Source organism: Lithobates pipiens, unplaced genomic scaffold (assembly GCF_037356315.1).
Source record: "Lithobates pipiens isolate NorthernLeopardFrog02 unplaced genomic scaffold, aLitPip1_a1.2 Scaffold_3, whole genome shotgun sequence".
NCBI lineage: Eukaryota > Metazoa > Chordata > Amphibia > Anura > Ranidae > Lithobates > Lithobates pipiens.
The window spans coordinates 83,798,650-83,826,100 of NW_027507790.1; the positions used below are offsets into that span (position 1 = coordinate 83,798,650).

Consider the following 27,451-nt stretch of genomic DNA (forward strand, 5'->3'; position numbering starts at 1 on the left):
TTGGTCGGCTGAATTTTGAAAATAAAATGGTGGTATCATCGGATCACAGAAAAAACAAAACAAAAAAAAAAACTTTCTGATTTTGAAAAGAAAATTCGTTTGAAATTGGACCATGTATGGCCTGCATTAGACTGACTCTCTCCTGTTTTACAAGTTGCTCAGCAAGAACAGGACTCTCGCAGCCCTTTCTCAGCCATTGACAAATTTGTAACAAAACTTCTTTTAGAGTTTTCAGAGGAGTCGCCAAACAAAATAATCATCTGTATTCATTTGTTGTGTGTGTATTTTTTCAGTTATGTTTAACAAAAGTGAGACCCCCCCATCCTTTTTCTTACTTGATCCTGTTCGTTCCAGTGATGTGCACAAGCCCAGCAACTCCAGCCATGGTCTCTGTCCTCATTGGATAGATTGATAGCAGTAGGAGCTATTGGCTGCTGCTGCTGTCAATCAAATTCAGTGAGGTGGGGGGGACCTGCTGTGTCAAGGGACACAACAGCAGGATTAATGAATGCGCCCACATGGGTGTTCCCAGGGAAAGCATCTCTCTGTGGGGGGCACCGCTGAAGAGGAGCCAGGAGCGCCACTAGGGCACCCCAGAAGAAGAGGATCAGGACTGCTCTGTGCAAAACCCTTGCACAGAGCAGGCAAGTATAACACGTTTGTTGTTTAAAACAAAAAAAAACGTTACAATCACTTTAAAATGCATTATGTTTCAGCTGTAAATCTGATTTTTGAAACAGCAGTGATCCTGGGGTTGATTCACCATATCACATGGAGGACAGGTGGATGATTGATAGGTCCACCCCCTCCATCCATAGATCAGGTTTCATTTATGGAAAATGTAGTATGGCTTCTATGGATAAAACAGCTGGGTGGAAAATGCGGGCAGTGTAGGGATCTCTTGTTGAAAAAGCCTGTTACAGCCCCTTGTTTAACCCTGGCCACATTAGAAGACTTCAGTGGCAGGGTGGGGTTGTAGGAAGGCAGCTAAAAAAAAAAAAAAAAGCAGCATCAAGTCAGTCTGTAGGACGTGTCCCTCAGTTATGTCCCTTGTGCTGCCTTTTCTGTTTTTATTTTGGCTGCCCTTAGGCTTTGAAATATTAGAGCAAAGTTTTTTTTCTTTTCTTTTGAGGATAAAAGGTTCAACATAGCCAAGTAAAAGCTGACCATTATAAGCACCCCTGTCAAGGTGCCACCACCCTGTTAAGTGGTTTGTCTCAACACTCTAACTGCCACTATTCCTGGACAGCTTGGTCTGTTAAAGGAAGTTGAAAAACAATTTATTTACTTGCAGGATTAACAGGTGAAAATAAAGGAAAAGAGGCCAAAAAATAAAAATAAAAAATGAATGCATCCACCACATCTAGGAGTGGATAAGCTGCACTACATTTTATTTTTTTTGTTAAAAAATTTACTGCCCCCTTGTCTATACCCTAAGATAAATACGATTTTCTTCATTCACATCTATGTGAAGGGTTCAGAAAGAGTGAAACCAAGAACATCCTGTGTCTAGGTTTACAAACAAGACAAGACCATTCTGTGATAGGCTACAGCCAATCAGCAGGTTCTTGGGCAAAATTGTTGGCCTAAACCTGCTGACAAACTTGTGTTGTAGCCAATGACAGCATGGGTCAGGGGGTGCATGCAAGCAAACTTGGAAGAAGCTCCTCATGTACAGGTGAGTGATTGATTGTGCACCCACCACCTGCTCCCAGTATATTTACTGTAAACTGCCGCAGGTGATTAAACAGACAAAATGTACCATTTTAAGAGAAAAAATAATGGTCATTTTGAAATTGATGGCAGCAACAGGTCTCAAAAAATTTGGGACAGGGCGACAAAAAGCTGGCAAATAAGTGGTACTAACAAGGAAGTGCTGAAAGAACATATCAAAAGGCTCTGCGAAATCTCTGCGCACAAAGTACAAGGTCAAAACTCAATATTGGATGCCCGTAATCTTAGGGTCCTCAGACGGCACTGCATAAAAAACAGGCATTAATCTGTGATGGACATCACTGCATGGGCTCAGGAATAATTCCAAAACTCACTGTCTGTGAAGACAGTTTGCTGTGCACTTCACAAGTGCAAGGAAAAGTTATATAATGTAAAGAATTATTCAAATCTGAAGACCTGATCCAGAAACGCCACAGTCTTCTCTGGTCCAACGCTCATTTAAAATGGCCTGTTGCAAAGAGGAAAACTGTTCTTTGGTCAGACAAAATCAAAATGTAACTGTGACATGGGCTCTGGACTAAAGAGGAAAGGGACCTTCCAGCTCGTTATCAGCACTCAGTTGAAAAGCCTGCATCTCTGATGGTATGGGGATACATTTGTATGTACAGTATGGAATGGGCAGCTCACACATCTGGAAAGGCACCATCAATACTTAAAAAGATATATTGAGGTTTTAGAGCACATTTGCTCCCATCCAGAAGATCGGGAAGGCTTTGCAGATTTCAGCAGGACTATGCCAAACCACATACTGCATTTATAACAGCATAGTAGAAGAGTTCGAGTGCTTGTCTGCCCTGCCTGCATTCCAGACCTTTCACCAATTGAAAATATTTGGAGCAACTTGAAATAAAAAAAATATGAAAAAGACAACCCAGGACTGTTGAGCAGTTAGAAATCTATATTAGGCAAGAATGGGGCAATATTCCTCTCCCAAAACTCCAGCAACTGTCCTCTGTTCCCAGATATTTACAGAGTGTTGTTGAAAGAAGAGGGTACACTACTATACCATGGTAAACATGGCCCTGTCAAAACTTTGAGATGTGTTGCTGCCATCAATTTCAAAATTACAGTACCTTATTTTTTTCTTAAAATTGTAAATTTTCTTCTCAATTAAATAATTTAGGATATTTGAAAATCATTGCATTTTCTTTTTGTAGATTTAGCAGAGTCCCAACTTCTTTGGAATCAGAGTTCTACAAGTCCATTTGGTGGCAGATGGGACTTGTAGTTCATTCATTCACAGATCTCCTAAAAAGTAACAGCAGCTGCTGTTATGGGGTGGAATGGCCTTCACACCATGTTACATCCAAAGTAAGGTAACATGGTGCAAAAAGTGAACTTGGCCTTTAACCACATCAGCTCTCCCACACCTGTACACCCCCTATGGAACAGAGCAATTTTTACATTTCTGCTATGGGCCTACTTATTAGCAATAATTTTTGTGATTACTTAAGAATAAGGAAGGACAAACAAGGCTTTCATTTGGCAATATTGTCCTGCAAAAGGATCCCATTTTTATGCAATCCATCAGCAAGAATTTGATAGTGTATCTTTAAGTGGAAGGCACACCTTTTTCCCCATCTGTAGCAGTAATAACGCTAATCAACATGAATTATCTTTTCTAGGATTGCTCTGCAGCCAACAATTATATACTACAGTAACATGCACTAAAATTCCAGTCCAAAATATAATATATTAAAAAATTTTTTTGCATATACTGGGGTTATGTGTCTGCCATTAGTCTGCTTTGAAATTCTCTTTAAGGGCTCACAGATACAGGTGAATTCACAGTCATCCTAAATGTCGGGTCTTCCGCCTAGTTAGCAGGTGGCCAACATAATTTACCTGTATGGTTAATGCATATGCAGCATGAGTCAGCGATCACCATCTTAGTGGCTCGGTTTCAAGTACTTAGTTTAGGATTTAGAGTATGATTATTGCAGAGCTGAAGCATACCTTATACTACAAATATCAGTGGCAAACATACTATATAGGCAAATCATGCTTACTGTATAAACAATCAGTTTTAAGACATTTTGTAAAAAAACGTTTACATCAAAAATAACTTTTTTTTTTTAAGGGTTAAAAATCAACATGACACCAGAACTCTGTTGCCTGTGTAATGGCATTTCTTACCTGCTGTTATATCAAGTGTACCTGCCATTTCTAGCATGGGCTGTGTGACCCAATAGCATAATACCAGTGTTATACTGAAGTGGCTAAGAAAGCCAGAGTCTGGAGATATGGCAAACATGGAGGACAGCATACTAAGAGTAAAGTGCCACATGTTCCTATATTTCAGCAGAGAAATCATTATAAATGTATTTGGTGTTTACATTCCCCTACATTTTACAAGTGACTCATTAAAAACAATGCACTCCCTGTGTGGCTGATATCTTAAAAGGTGTGTGTGTGTGAGTGTGTGAGTGAGAGAGAAAAAATAATAATAAAATACTCGCAGACATGAAAAAGGACCCTGAATGTAATGCAGTGGTCAGAAAATCTACTTACTTTGATATATTGAAAATGCAAGAAACTGATTGCGGAACATCCGATACATTAAGCCATCTGGCCTAGACAGATAAAAGATAAATGCATTAACTTCTATAACATATGTTAAACCTTTTACGTTAAAAAAAAAAAAAAAAAAAGTGCTGCCCACAACAAGAAGATAACTGCCATCATTACTATGCCAGGTTAGAGGAAAACATCTGCCTGCCAAGGCAACCGCTTCAGTTACCTTCATTCACGCTTTCATATACCGAAAATGAAACATAATCAAGTCTGGATTCACACTTATGTATTGCAGAAACAAATGTCAAACACAGTTTACCATATCACACGGTAATGTGCAAATTGTAGTGGGGGGGGGTGTTCTTGTCTGATTTTATGTGCCTTAAAGTGGTTGTTAACCACCAATGTAATTTTACACTATCCTCTGTGGTTATGTTTGTGATGTCCCCCTATGATTGTGCTTTATAAAAATAATGCAGTATATACCTTGGTTACAGAGCGCTAATCTGACTCAGACGCCTCTCTCAGTCCGACAGATGCAGCGGGCGGGACCAAGGATCCCCCACTGATGTCAGCCATGAGGGGAGGAGAGAGAAGGCCTGCCTGCTGCAGCTGTCATGCGAGAGAGGAGAGATGGGGCGGGTCAGATCAGCGCTCTGTAAACAAGGTATATATTGCATTATTTTTATGAAGCACAATCATACACAACCAGAGAGGATAGGGTGAGAAATTAATAGTAATTAGAGCAGCCTGAGCGGAGGGGGCAGGCACAGACTTTGAGCTCACAGGCAGGGAGGGAGGTGGGAGAGAGCACAGAAGAGAACAGAGGACACAGCGGATGACCGAGGCACGTAATCTGACCACAGTGTCAGGGCTCAGCAGCCATGTTACACCGTGGTCAGCATACAGAATGGAGGGCAGAAACTGGCCAGATCAGCCAGGCATTTCAGGTGATACAGGGGGCTGTAAAACATGCATTTAAGGAACAGGATTTTTTTTTAGTTTAACAAACGCTTTAAAGTAGAACTACAGGCAAAAATCTGCATTTTAGATATTTATTGGCCATCTATGTACTATTGGGAAGATTTATCTTCACTACCTGTCACATAGCCAAAACATGAAGCGAGAGGAAATTAAGGGAATCCCTTGAGGCCCTTCAGGCTACTACAGCTACCTTAAAGGTTTTGTGCCGAGCTGCTTTGCTTCTGCATAGTAGTCATGGGAGCATTTGCTAGGGAATGCCACCATTTATAGATGCCTTGAAATGTTTGCAGTGAATACAAGGTGGTCTCTGACTGGATGAGGTAGAGTCTTGTAGCCTATTTACTCCCTGTATTGACAGACATACCAGAAATCAAGTTGAGAGAGGGAGTGCCTGCATTGTTAGCAAACTCAGCTCTACTGTACTGTACACACAAATGTGTCAAGCACTGGCAGCTAGAAAGAGGGCATATTTAGGTAGGCTAAAGCTGGTCATACATGGATCAAATTCTGATCCATCTACGGCCACTCTCGTTCATGAGAAGTCAATCTATTGATCAACTTCTCGCGAATCGGCTTGTTGGAAAATTTTGCTTCAGTCAGTGCCCCAGCCCATTGACTGCAGCGCTGATCAATGTATTCTATGTTCAGCTTCTTTTGATCAGGCCACTCCCTGATCAAAAACAAAAAAACAAACAAAACAAAATTGACCAGTCTCTGGCCAGCTCAACAGAGGTGGGGCCAAGGATGACCTCATTATTACAGTGATGTTCAATCCATGTACAATGAAAAGGCTTAACATTTTGGCGAGGTAGCCAAAAAAGCCGCAGGTTATGAGTAGAGGTATAACTCTCTATGTTTATAATTTGGAAGGGTATATGAATCACAAGAATGCATGAGCAAATACTTTGGCAGGTTTATTTGTAATTTAATGACAAACATGTGACGATGCCTCGTTGCTAGAACAGTTCTACCTACTTCACCAACAGCAATACTTACAAAATATACACTGCAAATGCTTGAACTTACCATGTGAGCATCACGCCAGAAAGAAAAGTAGATACATAGTGATGTGAAACCCACCATCCTTTTATTCTGAAAAAAATTTAAAAAACAAACTTTAAAAAAGGAATTAAATATTAAACTTACAAAACTAAACACTAACCAGCGGTAACATCAAACTACAAGGAAGCACAGAAGAAAATATGTAAACATCAGGAATAAAGGTCTCCATCTATAGAAAAAATCCCATCAAACAAATGAACAAACTTGCCTGATAAGAACGAGCAATAGATTACCATCATAGGGCAGAGGCTAGCTCAATCAGGTTCCCCTAAGTATTGTATGCACTGGTGTATTTTGGCTTTGTGCTGCCCTAGGCAAGACTAAAATCGCCCCAACATCTGTAAAATATGCTAAGTGGGGTCATTGGTGGTTATGCAGTCCAAGCATGAATGAACCCCTAAGAACTAAGGGGTCAAACCCTTAGATCTCAGGAGTTCATGCTTGGACTTGTAGCCCTTTATCAGTTTTGGGGGGGTGTCACATTCTCAGCTCTGAGGGCTTCATGCCAGGACTTGCAGTTCTTCACTTTTGGAAGGGTCCCAACATGAACCCCTGGGATCTAAGGATGTGCCCCCCATCAAAATTCAAGGACTATAAGTCCCATCATGAACCCCTGAGACCTAAGGATGTGACCTCTTAGATGTCAGGGATTCATGCTGGGACCAGTAGTCCTTCACTAGTTGGGGGGGGGGGGGGTCACATACTCAGCGTTGGGGGGCTCACACTGGGGACCTTTAGAGGGGAGCTCCTCTTAATGGATTATTGCAGTGCCTGGCTTCCTCATGACACACATGGTTTCAATCCATCCCTAGCCTCACCTCAGAGTTCTGAGAGATGCTCTCAACTGAGTCCTGGCAGTTTCCTTTCCCTTCCCTCTGAGCATGCCGTGCCGCCAGAGAAGATGGAGGTGGGTGGCGCTAAAGCACTAGGCGCTGAGCGGTGGAGGAAGTTAAATCCTCTTTTGAATGTCAGAGCCCCTGCTTTGCTCTGCATTAGGGCAGGGACGTGACATCACTAGTTGCAAGATGCCAGGCACCGCAGCCCAAGCAACCAGTGGGCAGTAGAGCCAGCAGTGGAGATTGAGCAAGCTACAGGTCTCGGCCGGTTGGGATTAATATTGTAGGTTAGTAAAGCAGCACTGTCTGCAGTGGACACTTTTAGGGCATCAGGTTGTCAGCCCACTCCGCTCCTGTTCTCTGCAGTCCTCGCTAGTGTCCCTTCTACTTGGGGGGGGGGGGGGGAGCGCTGTCTCTCTGTAATATGCTGCTCAAGGCAAACACCTTGTTTGACTCACGGTAGATACGCCCCTATATGTATGGTCAAAATGTAAAATCATATTTATACATTGTATTTAAATTATTTCTAGCCTACCCCTATGAATCTGAACAAGTTTGTAAGCTCTGTGAAGATTCCCACACATTTACTTCCTTTCTGTGGCACATATTTATTATACTCTGTGACTACTTTTACACTGGGTTGGCGATAGGGGTAAAGCTTATCGGCTGCTAGTGGGGAGCTTTTAACCCCCGCTAAGGCCCGAATAAAGGATTAAAAGCGCCCACAAACTGTCGCTACCGAAGCGCTGTATACAATGCTCCCGCACCGCCTGAAAGATGCTGCTTGCAGGACTTTTTCTAACATTGTGCAAGGGCACTGCTCCAGTGTGAGAGCACTTGGGCTTTCACACCGGGGCTGCAGGGGAGGCGCTTTACAGGCCCTTTAGCACCTAAAAAAAAAAAAACTTCAGTGTGAAAGAGCCTGCGAGTAGGCACTGCTGTGTCACACATTTCAAAGCTTGCCTTCTGAACTACAGAGTTACTGAGGTGAGGAGTTTCAGGAGGCGGAGTCAGTACAGGAATACAGCTTACAGGCCGCATGGTACCATGGGATGAAATGAACGTATATAGCAGAGGCAAAGCTGCAAAGCATGCAGGGAATCCAGAAAGGTGTGGAACGAGATGGCCCACAGACAGGCAGAACTCAACGGGAATGGAGATTTTTCAAGTAATCTTATATTGGATTGTCAAATATAACTATTATTTGTATTAATATTACAATACTCATAGAATTCTTAGAAATAAAATATAAAAATCACTAAAAACAGCTGTATAAAAGTAAAACAAGAGATCTGGATGACATGTCAAATACTTAAGCATGCGGAATGCTATTCACAATTTTGGCAAATTACAAACCTTTGAAAGTGACACTTTGCCTATTCCTGCACATACACACAAATTTTTAATCAAACAATATGTCAATGTTACACTATTTTTTCAGTGAACGTTGTGAAGCTACAAATAGAATAAAAAAACAAATAAAAAAAAAAGAAGTCCTTCCAAATTAAATAAGCTTTTCCACAGCACTGCATGTAACAAAAACCCACTTATGCAAATTTCTTAAGTCAGAAGGCATTGATAATGGTATTTTGGGGAATATATCAGGGGCTGCGTGAATTAAATAAGGGCTCTTTCATACTGGCTTTTTTAAACCGGTTAACCCAACATTTTATATTCCCGATATGCGTCTATTGTACCATATATTTGTGTTAAAGTATCCTGTTTTCTTTACATTGTTTCCTTTATGTGAAATACCTGGTGATCCTGCCAGCTTCCCTGCTTTCCCCATTTTAAAAATGATGACACTAGACATTCGAGCGTGTCCATCCCATTGTGGTCAGTTTTCTGGCTGTGCTGGGAGCATAGCCTGCCTGTCCTCCAATGGTCAAACTTGTTATGCCCAACAGCACAACAAATGTCAGCGCTCTCCCACAGAGGCTGGAGTGTCCATACAGAGAACACTGTCTCCAGTGCATGTTCAGCCCCTTGCTAGCTAAGACACTAAAGGATGTGCACCCAACAGCATCAAGCAATGGATTATTCATACCCAGCCACTCACACTCAGCTGCTGACTGGAAGAATCAGGATGCTGGCTAAGATTGTTCAAATATGGCCACTGCTGTCAGACAGCATCCCAGTCCTTTGTTTACTTTCAGCTGTTGGGCATGGAATCACTGGTCTAGCTCCAGATTGGGGTTGAGGACGAGTAATTGATCACTGAGGGCAGTGGCCAGCAGATTCATGAAACATTCACAGGAAAAAAAAAATAATCCAGTCTGAGAATTGGCATGTCTCTGTATGCAAACTCAGAGTTGGTCCTAATTACCACCAGTTTGCTGTAAACCGGTGATAATCTTTTTAGAATCTGTCGTACTCAAAGTGGCAGATTCTAAATGTGATGGCAATAAATACCTGAATTTGGCACAAGTGTTGGGAAGCAAAACTGTCACAAGACCTTCCTGCATTAAAGGGGGAAAAAAAAAAAACACCACCAAAAAATGTTGTAAGTGTTCAATGATTTTTCCTCATAGTGCCCTAGTAGAAAACTACCACTTACCAGAATCTGTCAACTTGCTTCACTTTTTACCACCACTAACTTTCATTAATGAGAACCCATGTGGTTTGCTTTGGTTCAGACACTCACCGTGATCCATTGCTAATGAGGATACTTTCTCTGATGGTTAGAGTACAGAAGTACCAGACTAGCAAAAAATTGAACACTTCATCTGTCACTCTAGAAGACAAAATATAATTTTTTCTTTCAAATTCTTTTTTTGTATAAAAAGAACAAAGCATCTATCAAAGTAGTGAACAACAGAATAGGTACAATATCTCACATAATACAGGGTGGTTTCACAGTAGCATGGTATTATAGAGCGAGATACAGAAATGCAAGATATTCTGACATCACTATAGCCAACATTATTTTCACACTTCCAAAACCGAGTAGGCGACTAAAGATAATGTTCCAGAATTTGCTTTGGCGGATATGTACATTTTTTTTTTTTAGGGGAGGAGGAACAAGAACAGAGAAAGACTAATGGACACCCATGGGCGAAGAAAAAAAAAAAAAAAAAAAAAGGAGGAGGAGAGAGGAAAAAAAAAAAGGGGGGGGGGGGGTGAGGAGGGGAGGAGGGAGCCAGGGTGATGGAATGCATGCGTGCATTGGCAAGAAAGACAGGAGGACCTTAATCCCCAGGGCAGCTCTCTATGAGTAACTTCACCTCATCAGAATATACAAACATGTCCTAAATCCTAATATGACCATGTTTTGGTATATTGGTCTATGTCTTGAGCGGTAAGCACTAGATCTTCCATGACATTGATACTCCTGACCTTATTGAGCCACACAGCAATTGAAGGAGGATTAGGGTTCTTCCAAAAATACAAAATATATGCGTTAACATTATTTGGTGTGAAATGAACAAATGAAAAAGGATAGAGGGGGCAGGTAAACAGCCGATCTATGAACTACAATTTAGGTAGTAGGAAGCTTTCAATATCTCACTAAAGCCAGCCATTGACAAACCATCTATGGGCGGGCTGATTGTACCAAAGTAGATCCATTGATAGACTTGGGTACAAACCAGCATATCTGACTTTTCATGCGATTATTTCCATGGCTATAGCCACTGGCAAAAATGACGGTGTTCTCCCAACAAGGATTTCCCTCCCAACTAGGAGAACACAAAAGCTCCTTGGGAAGGGTTCTCCCATCAACACTGACTCTGATTTAGTAGGAGAATACTATGTGATTTGACAACACACACCATCCACCTTCTCTTGCTCTGTTTAAATGATAACCGTCATGACAAAAATGTGTGAGCTGCCTCGTACTTTGGTATCTAGAATAAGTACAGAGTAGAGTCAGAATTCCACGTCTGTGACTCAAATTGTACTGTACCAATTGATCAGCACAACAGCCAGACAACTAAGCAGTTCAAATACATCAGGTTTTCTTTAAAGGTTCTGCAATAAATTCATGTAAGATCTATGTATTTTTCATGCTGCCCCATGTTGTGTTGCCATGGCTATTTTAGTGACTTTTTTTTAGCATAAATACAGTGGCTAAAACATTTTATCTGGATATAAAAAGTAAACCGCGCTATTCAGAAAAAATTAAAAAATGTAAATAAATTCCCTACAAGCAGCAACCCCAATCGTAATACTCCGATATAATAGACTGAATAAGTGAAAAAAGTGAGCTACGCTAAAAAAACAAAAAACTCTACTCAAAAAATCTCTGATCACACACATATTGAAAAAAATCAATCCCAAAAGGAAAATAGTGACAAGAAAAGGATGCAAAAAATAGCTTAAGAAATTTAAATAAATTATATCAGTGAGTAATATCTTAAGCATATAAGTGACAATTAAAAAACTCACCAGTGCCAATAATATAATTAGCATAAATTATATATCCCTTATATATAAAAATAGCATAAATTATCAATAATATAAATAGTTAATAGAGCACACAACACCAACTTATTATAGTAAATATACAAAAAAATGAAAAAAGAAATTAAATAGGAATAAAGTCAGAAAAAGTCCCAGAAAAAAAATGATCAAAAGGATGGTGAGGATTCTTCCAAAGTGAAAATATGGAGTTGACACCCACAATATTCTGTGTTAAAAGAGATCCAAGAAATCACCTCCACCAGTGAAAGGGGGCCGCTTACCAGAATTATAGATCTCAGTGTCAGTGAGATCAACAAGGCAAAAGCACAGGAGTTCTGGATGAACCGTCACATGAGCCACACAACCTTTATCCTTGATGTAAACCTCCAGACACGGAACGAAGGTGTTCACGGCATCCCGTGAACACGTCCGTCTTGTGACGAAACGCGCGTAGGGAGGTACGGGCGGCACACGAGAGCCGGCCGGCTCGTTCTCTATTTATACGATCGTTTTCTTCTATATACATGTGAGTGCAATATTGTTTATTCTATTATCCATTAAAGTAAGAGGTTTTACGCTATGCGAGTGCCTTTTTGATTTTTTATATGACACATGACACCTTCGTTCCGTGTCTGGAGGTTTACATCAAGGATAAAGGTTGTGTGGCTCATGTGACGGTTCATCCAGAACTCCTATGCTTTTGCCTTGTTGATCTCACTGACACTGAGATCTATAATTCTGGTAAGCGGCCCCCTTTCAATGGTGGAGGCGATTTCTTGGATCTCTTTTAACACAGAATATTGTGGGTGTCAACTCCATATTTTCACTTTGGAAGAATCATCACCATCCTTTTGATCATTTTTTCTGGGACTTTTTCTGACTTTATTCCTATTTAATTTCTTTTTTCGTTTTTTTGTATATTTACTATAATAAGTTGGTGTTGTGTGCTCTATTAACTATTTATATTATTGATAATTTATGCGATTTTTATATATAAGGGATATATAATTTATGCTAATTATATTATTGACACTGGTGGGTTTTTTAATTGTCACTTATATGCTTAAGATATTACTCACTGATATAATTTATTTAAATTTCTTAAGCTATTTTTTGCATCCTTTTCTTGTCACTATTTTCCTTTGGGATTATTGATTTTTTCAATACGTGTGTGATTTGAGATTTTTTGAGTAGAGTTTTGTTTTTTTAGCGCAGCTCACTTTTTTCACTTATTCAAAACATTTTATCTACCAATCAGAACTTATAAGCTGGGCTACACCTCCATATTCATCACCTAGTGGAATCACTGACTAAGAAACACAATTAGATCTCACCCCTCACAGCATTTGAGCCTAGATGCAGCTCAAGCATGATGACCCAGGGTCTAGTCTTCCTATTATACAGCCATGGCCAAAGGCTTTGAGAATGTCACAAATATTACATTTTCACAGTCTGCTGCTTTAGTGTTTTTAGATCTTTTTGTCAGATCTTACTATGGTATACTGAAGTAGAGTTACAAGCATTTCATAAGTGTCAAATGCTTATTTTGACAATTACATGAAGTTAATATGCAAAGAGTCAATATTTGCAGTGTTGATCCTTCTTTTCCCAAGACCTCTGTAATTTGCCCTGGCATGCTGTCAATCAACTTCTGGGCCACATCCTGACCGATGGCAGCCCATTCTTGCATAATCAATGCTTGGAGTGTGTGGGGTTTTTTTTGTTCACCGCCTTCTTGAGGATTGACCATAAGTTCTCAATGGGATTAAGGTCTGGGGCGTTTCCTGGCCATGGATCCAAAATGTTGATGTCTTGTTCCCCAAACTACTTAGTTATGACTTTTGCCTTATGGCAAGGAGTTCCATCAGACTAGAAAGGGCATGGTTCAGCAAACTGTTCTTGGATGGTTGGGAAAAAGTTGCTGTCGGAGGATGTTTTTGTACCATTCTTTATTCATGGCATAGGCAAAATTGTGAGTGAGCCCACTCCCTTGGCTGAGAACATGAAAGGCTTTACTGTTGGCATGACACAGGACGACTGATGATAGCACTCAACTTTTCTTCTTTGAGCAAGGTTTTTTCTGCTTGCCCCAAACAATTGAAAAGATTATTCATCACAGAAAATTACTTTACCCCAGTCATCAGCAGTCCAAGCCCTGTACTTTTTGCAGAATATCAGTCTGTCCCTGATATTTTTCCTGGAGAGAAGTGGCTTCTTTGCTGCTCTTCTTGACACCAAGCCATCCTCCAAAAGTCTTTGACTCACTGTGTGTGCGGATACACTCACATCTGCCTGCTGCAAATCCTGAGCAAGCTCTGTACTGGTGGTGCCATGATCCTGCAGCTAAAACAACTGTAGGAGACGGTCCTGGCGCTTGCTGGACTTTCTTGGGCGGCCTGAAGCCTTCTTCACAAATGCAGTGGAAATGTTTTTATGGGATTAAGTTAATTTTCATGGCAAAGAGGGACTTTGCAATTAATTGCCATTCATCTCATGACTCATTACATTCTGGAGTATATGCAAATTGCCATCATACAAACTGAGCCAGCAGACTTTGTGAAAATTAATATGTGTCATTCTCAAAACCTTTGGCCATGGCTGTAATCCAATGCACAAGCCCCGACGTACTGTTTGCAGTGGGAGCGGGACTTTGACACAATTATATCTCCCAAAGACTGGAACAAAGCGTGGGAGTTGCGGTTTAAATCCTCACACCATGTGTTAGCATTAGGGTACTCCTAGAAAGTTCTCTCTCATCAGTACTACACCTTCACTAGGATTACAAGATGCTTCTCTGCCCACCCTTCTTGTTTTCGGGGCTGCTGGGAGACACGTAGCATATCTGGTGGACGTGTCCCAGGGATAAGAGGCTGTGGATTGCGGTTTTTGCTATTGTCAATATGATATTGCATGTTAACTTGCGTAAGAACCTTTCGATGGCAGTCCAACATCAACCAATAGAAAATGTTACCTGTCGGGAATGTACAACGATCACTCACATTTTCATGGCTACAAAATAAACTATAGCAAAAGCATGGAAGTCGCCAACACTAGGCTTCGACAAGGCACAGTTCTAAACAAAAAGCTCACACCAATCCATAATGACACAAATGATAAATACCTGGCAGCCTTGGTTAGACCATTTTAAGCCTTCTCAGCTAACCACATGCACCTTGGAGATGTGACCTTAGTGTCAATGAATTTACTAACATGAACAAAGGCCTCTTGGAACTTTCACTGTAGCGCGTTGGCAAGAGAGTTTCATAATGTACAGTATTCTTGTCTTTTATTCATTTATGGATCCCGTACACGGATGGTACCCTTTTGTTATGCATCATGCTGTACAGTAAGCCGACAGTGTACCATTTCTGTTCAAAATGCTAATTAACTTAACTGGTTCATAAAGGCTAGTTACATAGGAAGTGATGTTGGCAGGAAATGGGGGGGGGGGGGGGGCAAGACGGGAGATAACACAGCCATGTGCTGAGTCTGGAAGAAGACCTGGGTAGATGCAAGAGACTCCGTAACAAGAATACCTAGGCAGCAGGAAGGCCTGTGCCAGAGGGGACTTCACAAGATGACAAAGGGAACTTCACTAAATCTATACTACAAAAGCATCCAGTTTCCTCCAATTGTTTCAGTCCTGTTTGTTACAGAAATTGCAAACTATAACCCAAGCTAAATAGTTTAGTTTATTCCCATCACATGCAGACCATTGTCAATGCTCATTTGCTAGGAAGGATAGGTAGCATGTGTGTTGTATGCATATTTGAAATACTCTGTATGTCTTGTATTGTTTTCCTAGGATGTAGTTTGTACATAGAGCATTTTGGTTTAGTAAAAGCACATTAATTTACTACATGGGTTTCGGCTTCCTTGCTTTAACGCAAAGTAAACTAAGAGGAGAAGTATGGCCAAAGCACGTTTAGGCATACTACTCCTGTGCCTCACAAAAGTGCACTTAGTTCTGCACTCCTGGGTTCAGTTGACAGCGAGCTAAGAGCTGATCCAGACCAATGAGAGCCTGAGCCAGCCGATCCTGCCCACCACAGCCCATCACTCCAGTGATAGTTGGAGGGACAAAGAAGAGAGTGCTGATCACTCAGTTTTCAATGTATAGCTGGTAGGGGACAGCTGCAGCATCAGATTGATAATGCAGGGATCTAGGTAAGTATGTATGTATGTTTTTGGGATTCCCTCACTTTTCTTTAAAAAAAGCAAAAAACATGGGTGTAAATAACCTCCTTTAACCACTTGACAACTGGGCACTTAAACCCCCTTCCTAACCAGACCAATTTTCAGCTTTCGGTGCTCTCACATTTTGAATGACAATTACTCAGTCATGCAACACTGTACCCATATGAAATGTTTGTCCTTTTTTTCACACAAATAGAGCTTTCTTTTGGTGGTATTTAATCACTGCTGGGTTTTTTATTTTTTGCGCTATAAATCAAAGACTGAAAATTCGGTAAAAAATAAATAAAAATTCTTTGTTTTTGTTAAAATTTATTGCAGAGTATTGGCACATTATTGCACAGTGTTACAGAGTACTGTCACAAAGCAGCATTGTGGGCACTACACATCCAGCCCACAGTTCTGCTGTAATCTCTCCCCCTCTCCCCTCGCACTGTACCGATCGGTACAGAGAGGTGTGTTTACAAGTGATCGCTCGGTCATTTGCAGCCATTTACCGCGATCCATGATGCGCCGAGTCTTCCGGACCCGGAAGTCACGGATGTTTGCAGGAGGGCGCCCCAGGGGGAGCGCAAGAGCAAGATTCTGGGAGGACGTCCAAGGACGCCCTGCCAGAAAAACACGACTGCACTGTAGCCATCTTTCAGCTATGGCTCGGTGGTTAAACAAACCTAAATTAACGTTAGTTCTGCTTTAATCAATTAGCCAAGCCTTACCACATACTGAGGAAATGTGTAAACAATCACGGCTGACTTTTTCTTCTGAAAATGCTTACTGGCAAGTTGTCATTCTAATCCAATGGCTTTATCACTTTCTGAGGCACTGGCCTCAGAACAAGTATGCAGATTGGCTATTCTGACTTCAATGTAATACCCAATTCAATCAGAGGAAGGGTTGTAATCATTCATAAAAATATAAGGCTAACTGGGAAGGGCTGAACAACGCTCAGACCGATTTGATTTTACCCCGGAAACAGGGCAGGAAGTCCCCGCATCACTGCCAGAACACAGCTGATGCTAAATACAGTTTATATATCGCTGACAGCAGATGCAGCAATTTTGGGCCAGCTTGGCCCAAATTACCTATATAAAGTTATAGCAAAGCTGTAATTAGGCGTTAACACCTTCCCACCCAGCAGAATGATGGCCAGGGAGTTGCTCTCCCAACCTGACTGGACGTTATATTACGTCCTCTGAGAAAGCGTTGCTCACGAGGGCATGCAACGGCACGATCTGTCACCACCTGTGTCCACGGAACACAGTCGAAAACTGATCAGTGTACTGGCTTGCTGCCGGTACCATGTGAGCGCCATGAGCAATCACAGCACGTCACGACAGTTGTACACAATGGATGGCTTCCTTTCGTGCCATCAATTGTTTACACTTACTAGCTGTGATTGGTCAATTTGATCTCGTGATACAGACAGGGCCAATCACAGCCCATCTTGAGCAATCACAGATTATCACAACAAAACAAACTGAATGAATCAGTTTCATTCACTAAAATGCTTGCTTACAGCAATGTAGTTCACTGCTATAAGCAAAAAATGTGTAAAAAAAAAAAAAAAAAAAAAAAAAAAATGCTGATAGCTTCCCCGGAGTAGCACAATGTTACTATGGTAACATTATTATATTGTTCTGGTCACAGAGTGTTAAAGAATTGTAAAAAAGATGTAATAAAAAAAATTTGCATTTTTTATTTGTACTGTCACTAGTCAGTGTCCGTGATCACTGCCGTTATACGATGACGCTGTACTGCACTGGAGACCATATGTAAAAAATAAATTACTACAACTTCAAAAACCCACCATGCCTCTTACTAAATACCTTGGACTGTCTACTTGCCAAAAATCGGTCATTTGGGGGGTATTTGTACTGTCCTGGCATTTTAGGGCCTCAAGAAATGAGATAGGGTGTCAGTACATCAGGATTGATCAATTTTCAGATGTATACCATAGTTTGTGGACGCTGTAACTTTACTCCTGACTAAATAACTAACTAACTGTCTAAATAATATGAACAGATTTGGGTTACTTTCAAAGAGATGTGGCAGTATATGTTTTGGGCTAAATTTATGAACAATTATTTATTTGCAAAATTTTATAACAAAAACAATGAAAAACGCGTTTTGATTTTGCATGATCGCGCAATTGTCATTCAAAATGTGAGTGCTGAAAGCTGAAAATTATCCTGGGCAGGAAGGTGGTAAAAGTGCCTGGTACTGAAGTGGTTAGATTGGCTTTAATGCACAGAACTGGTCAGACACACCCCCTTCTCTACCACTTCATTGTAGGTCTGTACGTAGACCCTGTCCCTACCATATAAAAAATGAACACAGTAGTGATGCGGGATTATCAGGATGAATCGCTCTTCTCAATGTGGGATACGCAGTACAACACACCCAGCGTTGGAAAACAGCGGGGGCCTAAGCTCTGCAAGAGTGTGAACCTGCTGAAGAGTATTCATTTTCTTCTTTTACAGGCTTCTTCCTTTTTATTTAATTTAGTAGTTAGCAATGCTATAAAAGCCTTTCTAGGCAAAAATGTGTCACAAATTATAACAAGCAGAGGTACAGGAAAATAAAGAGATAAAACAGGATAGAGGCTTCAACTTAACTTTACATTTACAAATAATGATTTTCCTGCTTTTTGGAATTGGTTTATGCCTGCTGTCCTTGAATATGACAAACACTATTGTGGATACAAATGTATTACGTTCAGAAAGTGAAGAAAACATGATGTATAAAGAACAAAACACATTATTTTGTACTTCACTTACATTAAATAGTAATCTGTGTACATCAATATTTCAGGCTACTAAGCAGCTAAAATACCATGAACACCACTTTTTTTCCCATGTTTTTCTTTTTTGCAGACCCACATACCAAGATTATATCAGATGCAAGAGAGCCATTGCTGTAGAGTTCTTTGGGGGCTGTTTAGGAATGGCTTTCCTTTGTGCTAATAATTGTAGGACATACATTTCTAGGAAGATAGACAAAAAGGTACTCAAAGTTCATAAACTAGTTGTAGCCTGGTGGTGGCAAAAAGGGCATTTGCTTTGGAAGAATAAATCACTTCTAACGTTGGGTGTCCTACTTAGACTTGTGAATGTTGCTGCATTATGTAAAATTATTACAATAGTTTTTTATTTTTTTATTTTTTGTGATATAAATGAAAAGAGACTGAAAATTTTGAAACCCCCCCCCAAAAAAAACAAAAAAATTAATAAAGTAAAAAAAACAAACAGTATTTTTTTACTTTCTGCTACAAAACATCCAATAAAAAATGTTTAAAAAAAAAATCGAATTTCTTCATAAATTTTGTCCAAAATGTATTCTGCTGTGGCTTTGGTAAAAAAAAGAAAAAATATCCCAGAAAGTGTATATGGATTGGTTTGCATGAAAGTTAGAGAGCCTACAGACTATGGTATATATAGTGATTATTTTGGTGGCGAATAGAGAATTAGAATGGGACTGCAATATAGTGCGGCGGGCATAGTGACACTATCTAACACTGGGGGGGGCAATCACCAATGACATTAATGCAGTGATATTATACACGGTTACTGTACTAATGACACAGGCTGGGAAGGGGTTAACATCTAGGGCAATCAAGGGGTTAAATGTGTGCCAAAGTATGCTGCTTTAACTAATGGATCTATAAAATCTCGAAGAGAAACAGATTGTTCTCCGTACAGAGCTCTGTGTTGATTGCCAAAACAGACCTCTGGGCTGTGATCATACACAGCTGATCAGCATGTCCCGGCCGTGAATCATTAGCTGGGACTTGCCGATTGTACACAGCAGGCGCACGTCCAAAACCTGGAAATAGGCAGCGACGTAACGGGTACGTTGCTTTGTCTACACCGGCCGAAGTACATTGCAGATGGGTGGTCGGAAAAAGTGGTTAAATTCAAATTTTTGTATATATTATATTCTAAATGTCTGATAGTATATAAATCTGCAAACTTTTTTCCCCCACAAATGAAGAGAAACAGCAATGCATTGCGAGGTTTTTCGATACTATAAAGAGGTGACCAATGTTAAAATCCATTGTGTAAATGTCGAATTGGCAAGAGCTGGTGAGAAAAGCTAGTTTCATACAACTATGCAAGCTGGCAACGCAGTGCTTAGCGGCTGCATTTATGGACTATGGCTCACTTTTGCATTATGTAAAGCATGTCAACTGCACAATAAAAAAAATTGCAATGCTGTGACCAGAAATAAAAAATCTCACCTGTAATGAAGCACAAACCTACATGCTATGGCTCCAAGTAATAAGATTATTGTTAAATAAAGCTTGAATTTTTCATATTCATCCTTGTAAGCAAACCTAAAAAAAGAAGGAAAAACAAACAAGACAAGACAGCCTCAGAATTAAAATACACACACATATACGGTCTTATAAATTGACACAAAACTTTCAGTTACTTAGGATTAAAACAATAAAAGCAGAGGCCCAGTAACTCCTACTGTGTGATATTTATTACTGGTTTCAATTTTTGCTGACTCCCTGGTGCTTCTATAATTGTCTAATGCCAGTCATAGTACACTGCTAAGTAAAGAGAAAAGCTATGATGCAATAATGTAGAAGGTTTACAGCTCTCAGTGTGTCCTTATGTGCTGAATTGGGGCAGAAGGAAATCAACCTATTTGCTCTCAGTAATGGTGCACAAAGTATGCCAGGTCACTGACATTTACTCACCACATATTAAAACTCAAAACTTACCTAATTTCTAAGATAAAGCAATTGTGAAAATACTTGAAGAGCATATGATAAAACAAATATAAAAGGTCCATTAAAACTAATAAGTGAGCAGGCATCTACTGTAACAATTTGAAGATCTATTCATTTAGACCCCTCCCACAGTGGGCGCACTCTGTCCACTTATCCCTACTGAGCAGGCAGATGGCTTGTCCGTGTCAGCTCTGCTTTTGCAGAGCAGACACAGCCACAGCCTGCGGTTCCCGGGAGCGGTCGGATGTAAATGGGCCACCTGTCCATTTACACCCGACAGCCATCCGATCCACTATGCAAATGGAGAACGGATATCCCTCCGTCTGTTTTTAGCAGATAGGATCAGATGTTAGTGGGTGTCAACAAACACATGCCCATTGACATCTGCCACTCCATAGAGGGCAGTGGATAGTCCGATCAGGTTCGCCTAAAAAACGGACAGGCAGACCTGATCTGTCCACCCATGTGAAAGGCGCCTTTTTAGAATTTACAGTTCCGTTTAAAACAAGTTACATATAAAAATAAAAAATTAAAATAATCATCACAAAGCATAATAGCAAGTTAAGCTTTGTAAATGCTGGTAATCCAGCACAAGGCAGTCTGATTTGTAATGCTGTTAAAATATTCGGCAAACTATTACTGAAACCTGTTAATTTGTAAGCCTAACAAAAAATTTTTTATATTATAGTTGCAGGTAGGAAATGTACCCGCTCACATCTGAATTAGTTTATTCTCTCGGTAGAATTCCAGCTTAAAAGTTTGTTTGCACTAAGCTGGCCTGAATTAACTATTTCCATTACAGAACAATGTGGTGGCAGTGTGCACTGTAATAGACAGAATATTTTATTAATCCCAAAGGGAAAATTGAGAACTGCTGTATGAATTAGTATGAACTACAAACAGCAAGCGATGTTGTGCCGCCACCATTTAGGGGAAGCCTTGTTTTTATCAGTCAATGCAATGCTTCCTCAGAGTTGCTGAGCTGGAAAGGTGGGCAGAGGACGTCAAAATTTTAACCTCAGCCAATCAGAGAAAGCCTTATATTTATTGAAAAAAATACAAGGAGTCTAAATGGTGGAGAAGCACTGAACTCATTAATGCCGGCATTTCTGACAGTAGATGGGAAGTTGCCTATACTGCTGCCAGAACACAGCACTGCTTATGGTATATAACTAATGCACATATATGCAGTACAGTATAGCACACACAGCAGCCGCATTGTTATGTAATGAAAAAGATATATTTGGGCCATCTTGAAACAAAATTACTTCGGCCCCTTTCACACTGCCACGCCCATAGCGTCGGCGGTAAAAAGCTTCTATTTTTAGCAGTGTTTTACCGGATTTGCAGCGCTTTTACCCCCGCTAGCGGCCGAAAAAGGGTTAAAACCGCCCGCAATATGCCACAATAGTGGCGTTTTGCCGGCGGTAATGCAGCACTGCCCCATTGATTTCAATGGCGTGCAACTGTGAAGGAGCGGTAAACACAAGGATTAGTAACCCATAAAACATCCATATTTCTTAACACAGCTTTTGCTTTTTTTGTAACACTTCTGAACATAATCAACTGCAAATTATAGCTGGACTGTCAATTTACCAAGACAATAAACTGATGGAAGGACATGCGGCACAGCTAGATACACAGAACAAGCAGAACATGAAGACAAAGGCATGCAGCTTTTTGTCATTTATTAAAATTCCCACTTACTTTGCTTGATTACTAAGAAGAGTGACATTCACATTCCCAAGCACTAGGTTTAAATATAAACTAAAAGGAGAGAGAGTGAGAACATGTTAACAGTTATACAACCATGGCATAGCTTCTTATCAAAGAGATAATAAAATGTAATGACTCAAGGAATTTAGTTCACTTGCCAAAAGTATAGAAAATGCTTAAAGATTACAGGACAGATTTTCTATGACTGCAGCACTTTCAAATGAAACAGTGCCCTGAACTGCTTGCGTATCTGGTAAATAGTTCCATGTACCCTGCAGGACGCAGTGTGCAGAGATAGCATTTACTGCAAAGGTCACCATTTCGGTATGTCAGTAGAGCTGCAATTACCAGCCTGAACAAAGGGCAGACAACACTGCACTCACTGTTCTGGCTCATTACAAACATTGCCATTAGCATGCTGAATGTTATAGAATATTACAAGAGCAGGATCAGCATTGAAATGACAAACTTTGGTGATAAAAAGTAAGATTCCATTCAAGTATGCATTCTTTACTCAAAAAGTACCTCCTATTGCTCTCAGACCTTTTTTTTTGCTGCCTTCCTGTTAGAGGGTGGCTACATTTGTTGTCCATGGCCCCACTGTGTGTAGGAACATAGCTACCCCCTTTTGCTAGCTCCTGAGATGGGCTATGCACTATGGGATTTGTATTGTTTATAGAGCAGTGCACATGTCCACAACCAAACGTGCACTGTTCCTTCCAAAGGGAAGTGAGACGGAAAAGGATAGGTTAGAGAGCTGACACACAGGACTGACATATAGCCACTTCAAGGTTTTATCCACTTCTAGAGCTGCACGATCATTATCAAAATTTCAATCTTGATTTCAAACCTCCTTTCGATCTTAACTGCCATTTCCCTGAGCTGGCAGAGCAAATGTTTAGGTCTGTAAATGAGGTCAGTTTAACCACTTAAAGACTAAGCCTTTTTCTGACACATGTTACTTAGAAGTTAAAATCTGTATTTTTTGCTACGAAATTACCTAGAACCCCAATATATATATATATATATATATATATATATATATATATATATATATATATATATATATATATATATATATATATATATATATATATATATATATAATGGGGGCTGTGCTCCCAGTGATCGCCCCCGGGGGAAAGCGTGGAGGAAGAGGCGAGCTGGCCGGATCACAGAGTGGGGATGATCCACTGCAACAGCTTACATTCTAATTGCTGTCCACTCATGGTCACACAGTTCTGCCTAACCCAGCGCCTGTGACAGACCGAACACGTCCCAGCATTGGACCGGCATTCAGTATGTCACAGGCGTCGGGGGGTCAGGAGGCGGGGCTGTGTGTGACCGCGAGCTGACAGCAATTCAAACGTAAGCTGTTACGACAGGCAATTCTCACTCAGTGATGATCCGGCAGCCCCCTCTCATCCTCTGCACAGGTCATGCTGCAATGAAAGGCACAGGCGGGGCTGCGTCGATGGGCACAGGTCGGGCGGCACTTATTTTTGTGGCTCAATTCTGCATAAAACATTTAAATTTTGAGCCCTCCCCTAGAGAATAAAATGGCTGTTGTTGCAATATTTTATGTCACACTGTATTTGCGCAGCGGTCTTTCAAACACAATTTTTGGGGAAGAAATACACTTCAATTAATAAAAAAAAAAAAAAAAAAAAAAAAGCTAAAAACAGTAAAGTTAGCCCAATTTTTTTTTTTATAATGTGAAAGATGATGTTTCACCACAAGAATAATGAGAGAATGATGTTCTTTATTCCAAGCAAAAAAATCGTGATTCTCATTTTTTTACAGAATCATGCAACCCTACCCACTTCCTGGCCAGGCCATTTTTTGCAATACGGCACTGCGTTGATTTAACTGACAATTACGCAGTCATGCAACGCTGTAACCAAATAAAATTAATGTCCTTTTTTTCCCCCACAAATAGAGATTTTTTTTGTGGCATTTAATCACCTCTGCGGGTTTTTTTGTTGCTGTAAACAAAAAAAAGCGCCATTTTGAAAAAAAAGAAAAATAAAATACAATATTTTTCTCTTTCTAGTCTAAAAAAAATCTTCATCAATTTAGGCCAATTTGTAATCTGCTACATATTTTTGGTAAAAAAAAATCCCAATAAGCGTATATCGATTGGTTTGCGCAAAAGTTATAGAGTCTACAAACTATGGGATAAATTTAGGGACTTATTTTTACTAGTAATGGCAGCGATCAGTGATTTTTAGCAGGACTGCAACATTGCGGCAAACAAAACTGACAGTGACACTTTTTGTGGACCAGTGACACCAATACATTGATCAGTGCTAAAAAAAATAAAATAAAAAATAAAATAAATAAAAAATGCACTGACAGTATAAATTATGACACCGTCAGGGAAGGGGTTAATATCAGGGGCAATCAAAGGGTTAACTGTGTTCCCTACGAGTGTTTTCTTACTGTGTGGGGGACAGATGCACTTGAGACATCTGTGTTACCGATTAGCAGGAATCACAGATGTCCCACTTCCTATTTGACAGAGGAACGATCTGTCCCGTTTACATAGACAGACCATCCACTATCTCCAGTGAGCAATCATGGTTGGCCAGTGGCCATAGTGGCCACTGAACCTGCTGATTGGCTCCTGCTGTGTCCACTCACAGCGGGAGCGCTGCCCTGGCGGTGCGCGCCCCAGAGCCGTGCACGAGAATCATGTACGTAATTTTGTGCTCAAGGGCCACCCTTCTGCAATAAATGTATATGGGGCGGTCCTCAAGTAGTTAATAAAAGGGACTTTCCACTTTAATCTAACAGTGGGCCCACCTTTCAAGGAACAGATGTACTTTGGAAATGTCCCAAACTGTTTAGAAACTGGCGTTATTTAGTGAATACTATTAGCCATACTTATCAAACGTGCATAGATCTAGACCCCAAGGTATGCCTCTTGGGGTATTAAGATGAGGAAATATATACACCGGATTAGTGGTGGCCCATCCATTAGGGACGCCTGGGCACTGCCCCCATGTGCATAATGGATAGAATCATGCATAGCTGGCAGGGGATTTCTTTTCCGATTGGCCGAAAAGAGAAGAGAAGACTCCTGATTAGCCGCGGAGGAGGTAGGAAACGGAAGTCACTGCGGAGAGCAGAAGAACGGGAAGCCGCCAGTGATGGAGAGCAGAACGGGAAGCCGCCGCCAAGCAGGGGGAAGCTGCCGGTAATTGGGTCAGTGCTACCGACCAACGGGGTGTGGCATACTGCTTTCTGCCACCGCCTCCCCCCCAAAAAAAAGAAAAAAAAAAAAAAAAAAAAAAAAAAAAAAAGTTTCCACCAGCCGCCACTGCACCAGATATTATAACAACCATTAAATAGGCTGCTATTTATAGTGCATAAAACCATTGCATTGAAGTAGCCGTCTCCTGTGCCACGCCCCCGCCCCCCCCCCCCCACATGAGGAGTGGCAACTTCAAGTTAATGATACTTTACTGAAGGAAAAACAAGTGTATCAGAATAGAGCCACAGCTAATAGATTTTATAAAGTTTGGGAGCTCTGGTTGGCAGCTCCTGATTTAGCCCCCTTGTCATTAGCATCTTATAGAATATTGCAATGCTAACTGGTCGAGAGAGGGACAAGATAAGCTAGTAGTGAATAATCGCTAGCTCGGTCTCCTATGCATACATTTTATTATTAGCCGAGATAAGTATGCTCCTGGCCTTTCTGACATGCAAGATAGGCAATAGTCTTGGTGTGTACGAGTTTAACTATAACAATTGGTATAATTATAATTTTAGTACAGCTTTTACATGCCAATGTTACTTAGAGTCTTATGTACTCACTGCTAGATGCTATATCTGCAAATCATTGTAAGAAGTTCTTTACAAGATTGGGAGGCTGTCTTATGCTCCTTTCACACTTGTACAACTTGTCTTATGATTTGGGACTGCAAAGTCGCATGACAAGTCGTTCCATGATTTCCAATGACAACCATTCATATTAGTACTACTTCAAGTTAAAAAGTAGTCCCTGCACTACTTTGGTTCAACTTTTTTTTTTTTTTTAATCTGTTTATTAAGTTTGAAACAGTTAACAGAAAAACAACATACATTGGTCATGGTAAGAGTTGACTTTGGTACCTACAGAAATAGGAGATGAGGCAAACAATTACATGTAATACAGCAGAGAGCTCAAGACATCAAAATGGTCTCAGCAGGTTGGCATTCACGGGTAGGATGACACCATGGGGCTAGAACATGCATCTCTGAAACAAATTGCTTTCACAGTTGCAAATTCCTATACATTGGGAGAAGCAAGTGAGTTAAGAAGGGTGCGAGTCTGAGGCTGTGGAGGAATCTGCCAGCCATTTGGACCAAACCTTATCATATTTTTGGGGGCAACCCTTAATAGCATAACAATCTTTGTACAGAAGCAGGCTATTGTTAACTAATTGTTTCCACAAAGAGAGAGGAGGAGGAGTAGGCTTACACCAGCTAAGGGCTATGGCTTTGCAGGCGTAAAAGAGAAATAGCCCGACCAGAGTGTGGCTAGCCACAGTGGGAATTAGCTGTTCTATCAGGCCCAATATACATATTGCTATGGAGGGTTGGAGCGATATGGTGGTGATCTGTGTGATGACCTTTAGAATCTCTTTCCGGTATTCGACAATGGATGGGCAGGTCCAAAAAACGTGGGTAAAGTCGCCCGGTATTGCTCCATGTAAGACAGATCTACCTTTTTATGGAAATAAAATGACAGCATTTACAGTAGAACTGTAGGCATGACTACCTAAAACAAAACATATTCACAGTGTACCCAATACAAATCCATGCTCATTTTAGCGAGTGAGGATGCAAAAATGAGTCTTCTACGCCTGTATATCCAACTGTAGAATCACTGGTGACTAGACAGATACAGCCTAAATTTTAGCACACTCGATAAAACTTGCATATGTCAGATTTAATCTATTTGGTCCTCATCAGAACATGATGATATGGAACCCTGCACTCTATGAAGTAGGGGTTTAGGAAAGAAGAAGAATTATCTTAGTGTGACAGGCCAAAACAATCTGAAAAGCCATTTATTTTTTTTAAGCACACTGTAGAGCTGCATAATTCTGAAAAAATTTGAATCGTAATTTTTCTTTTTTGCTTAGATCACGATTCTCTCACGATTCTGAAGTACTTTTTTATTTTAAAGATATACAACCCCTGAACATTAGGTTATCAAACAAGATGGCAATAAAATAAGACCCAATACTCTTTGCGTGAATCAAACAAAAAAAAAATGTAACAA

At 40.5% G+C, this 27,451-nt stretch overlaps 1 protein-coding gene across 1 annotated transcript in view; it reads right to left on the minus strand.

The window, feature by feature from the left end:
* Positions 1 to 27,451, minus strand: part of TMEM120B (transmembrane protein 120B) — a 76,072-nt gene that overhangs the window by 15,194 nt on the left and 33,427 nt on the right. Inside the window, exons 4-8 of the mRNA XM_077461970.1 lie at positions 22,171 to 22,230; positions 19,963 to 20,058; positions 9,775 to 9,864; positions 6,259 to 6,324; positions 4,246 to 4,307 (exon numbers count right to left, since the gene is read on the minus strand). Of these exons, the coding sequence (XP_077318096.1) occupies positions 4,246 to 4,307; positions 6,259 to 6,324; positions 9,775 to 9,864; positions 19,963 to 20,058; positions 22,171 to 22,230 (374 nt within the window). The remainder of the gene's footprint in view (positions 1 to 4,245; positions 4,308 to 6,258; positions 6,325 to 9,774; positions 9,865 to 19,962; positions 20,059 to 22,170; positions 22,231 to 27,451) is intronic.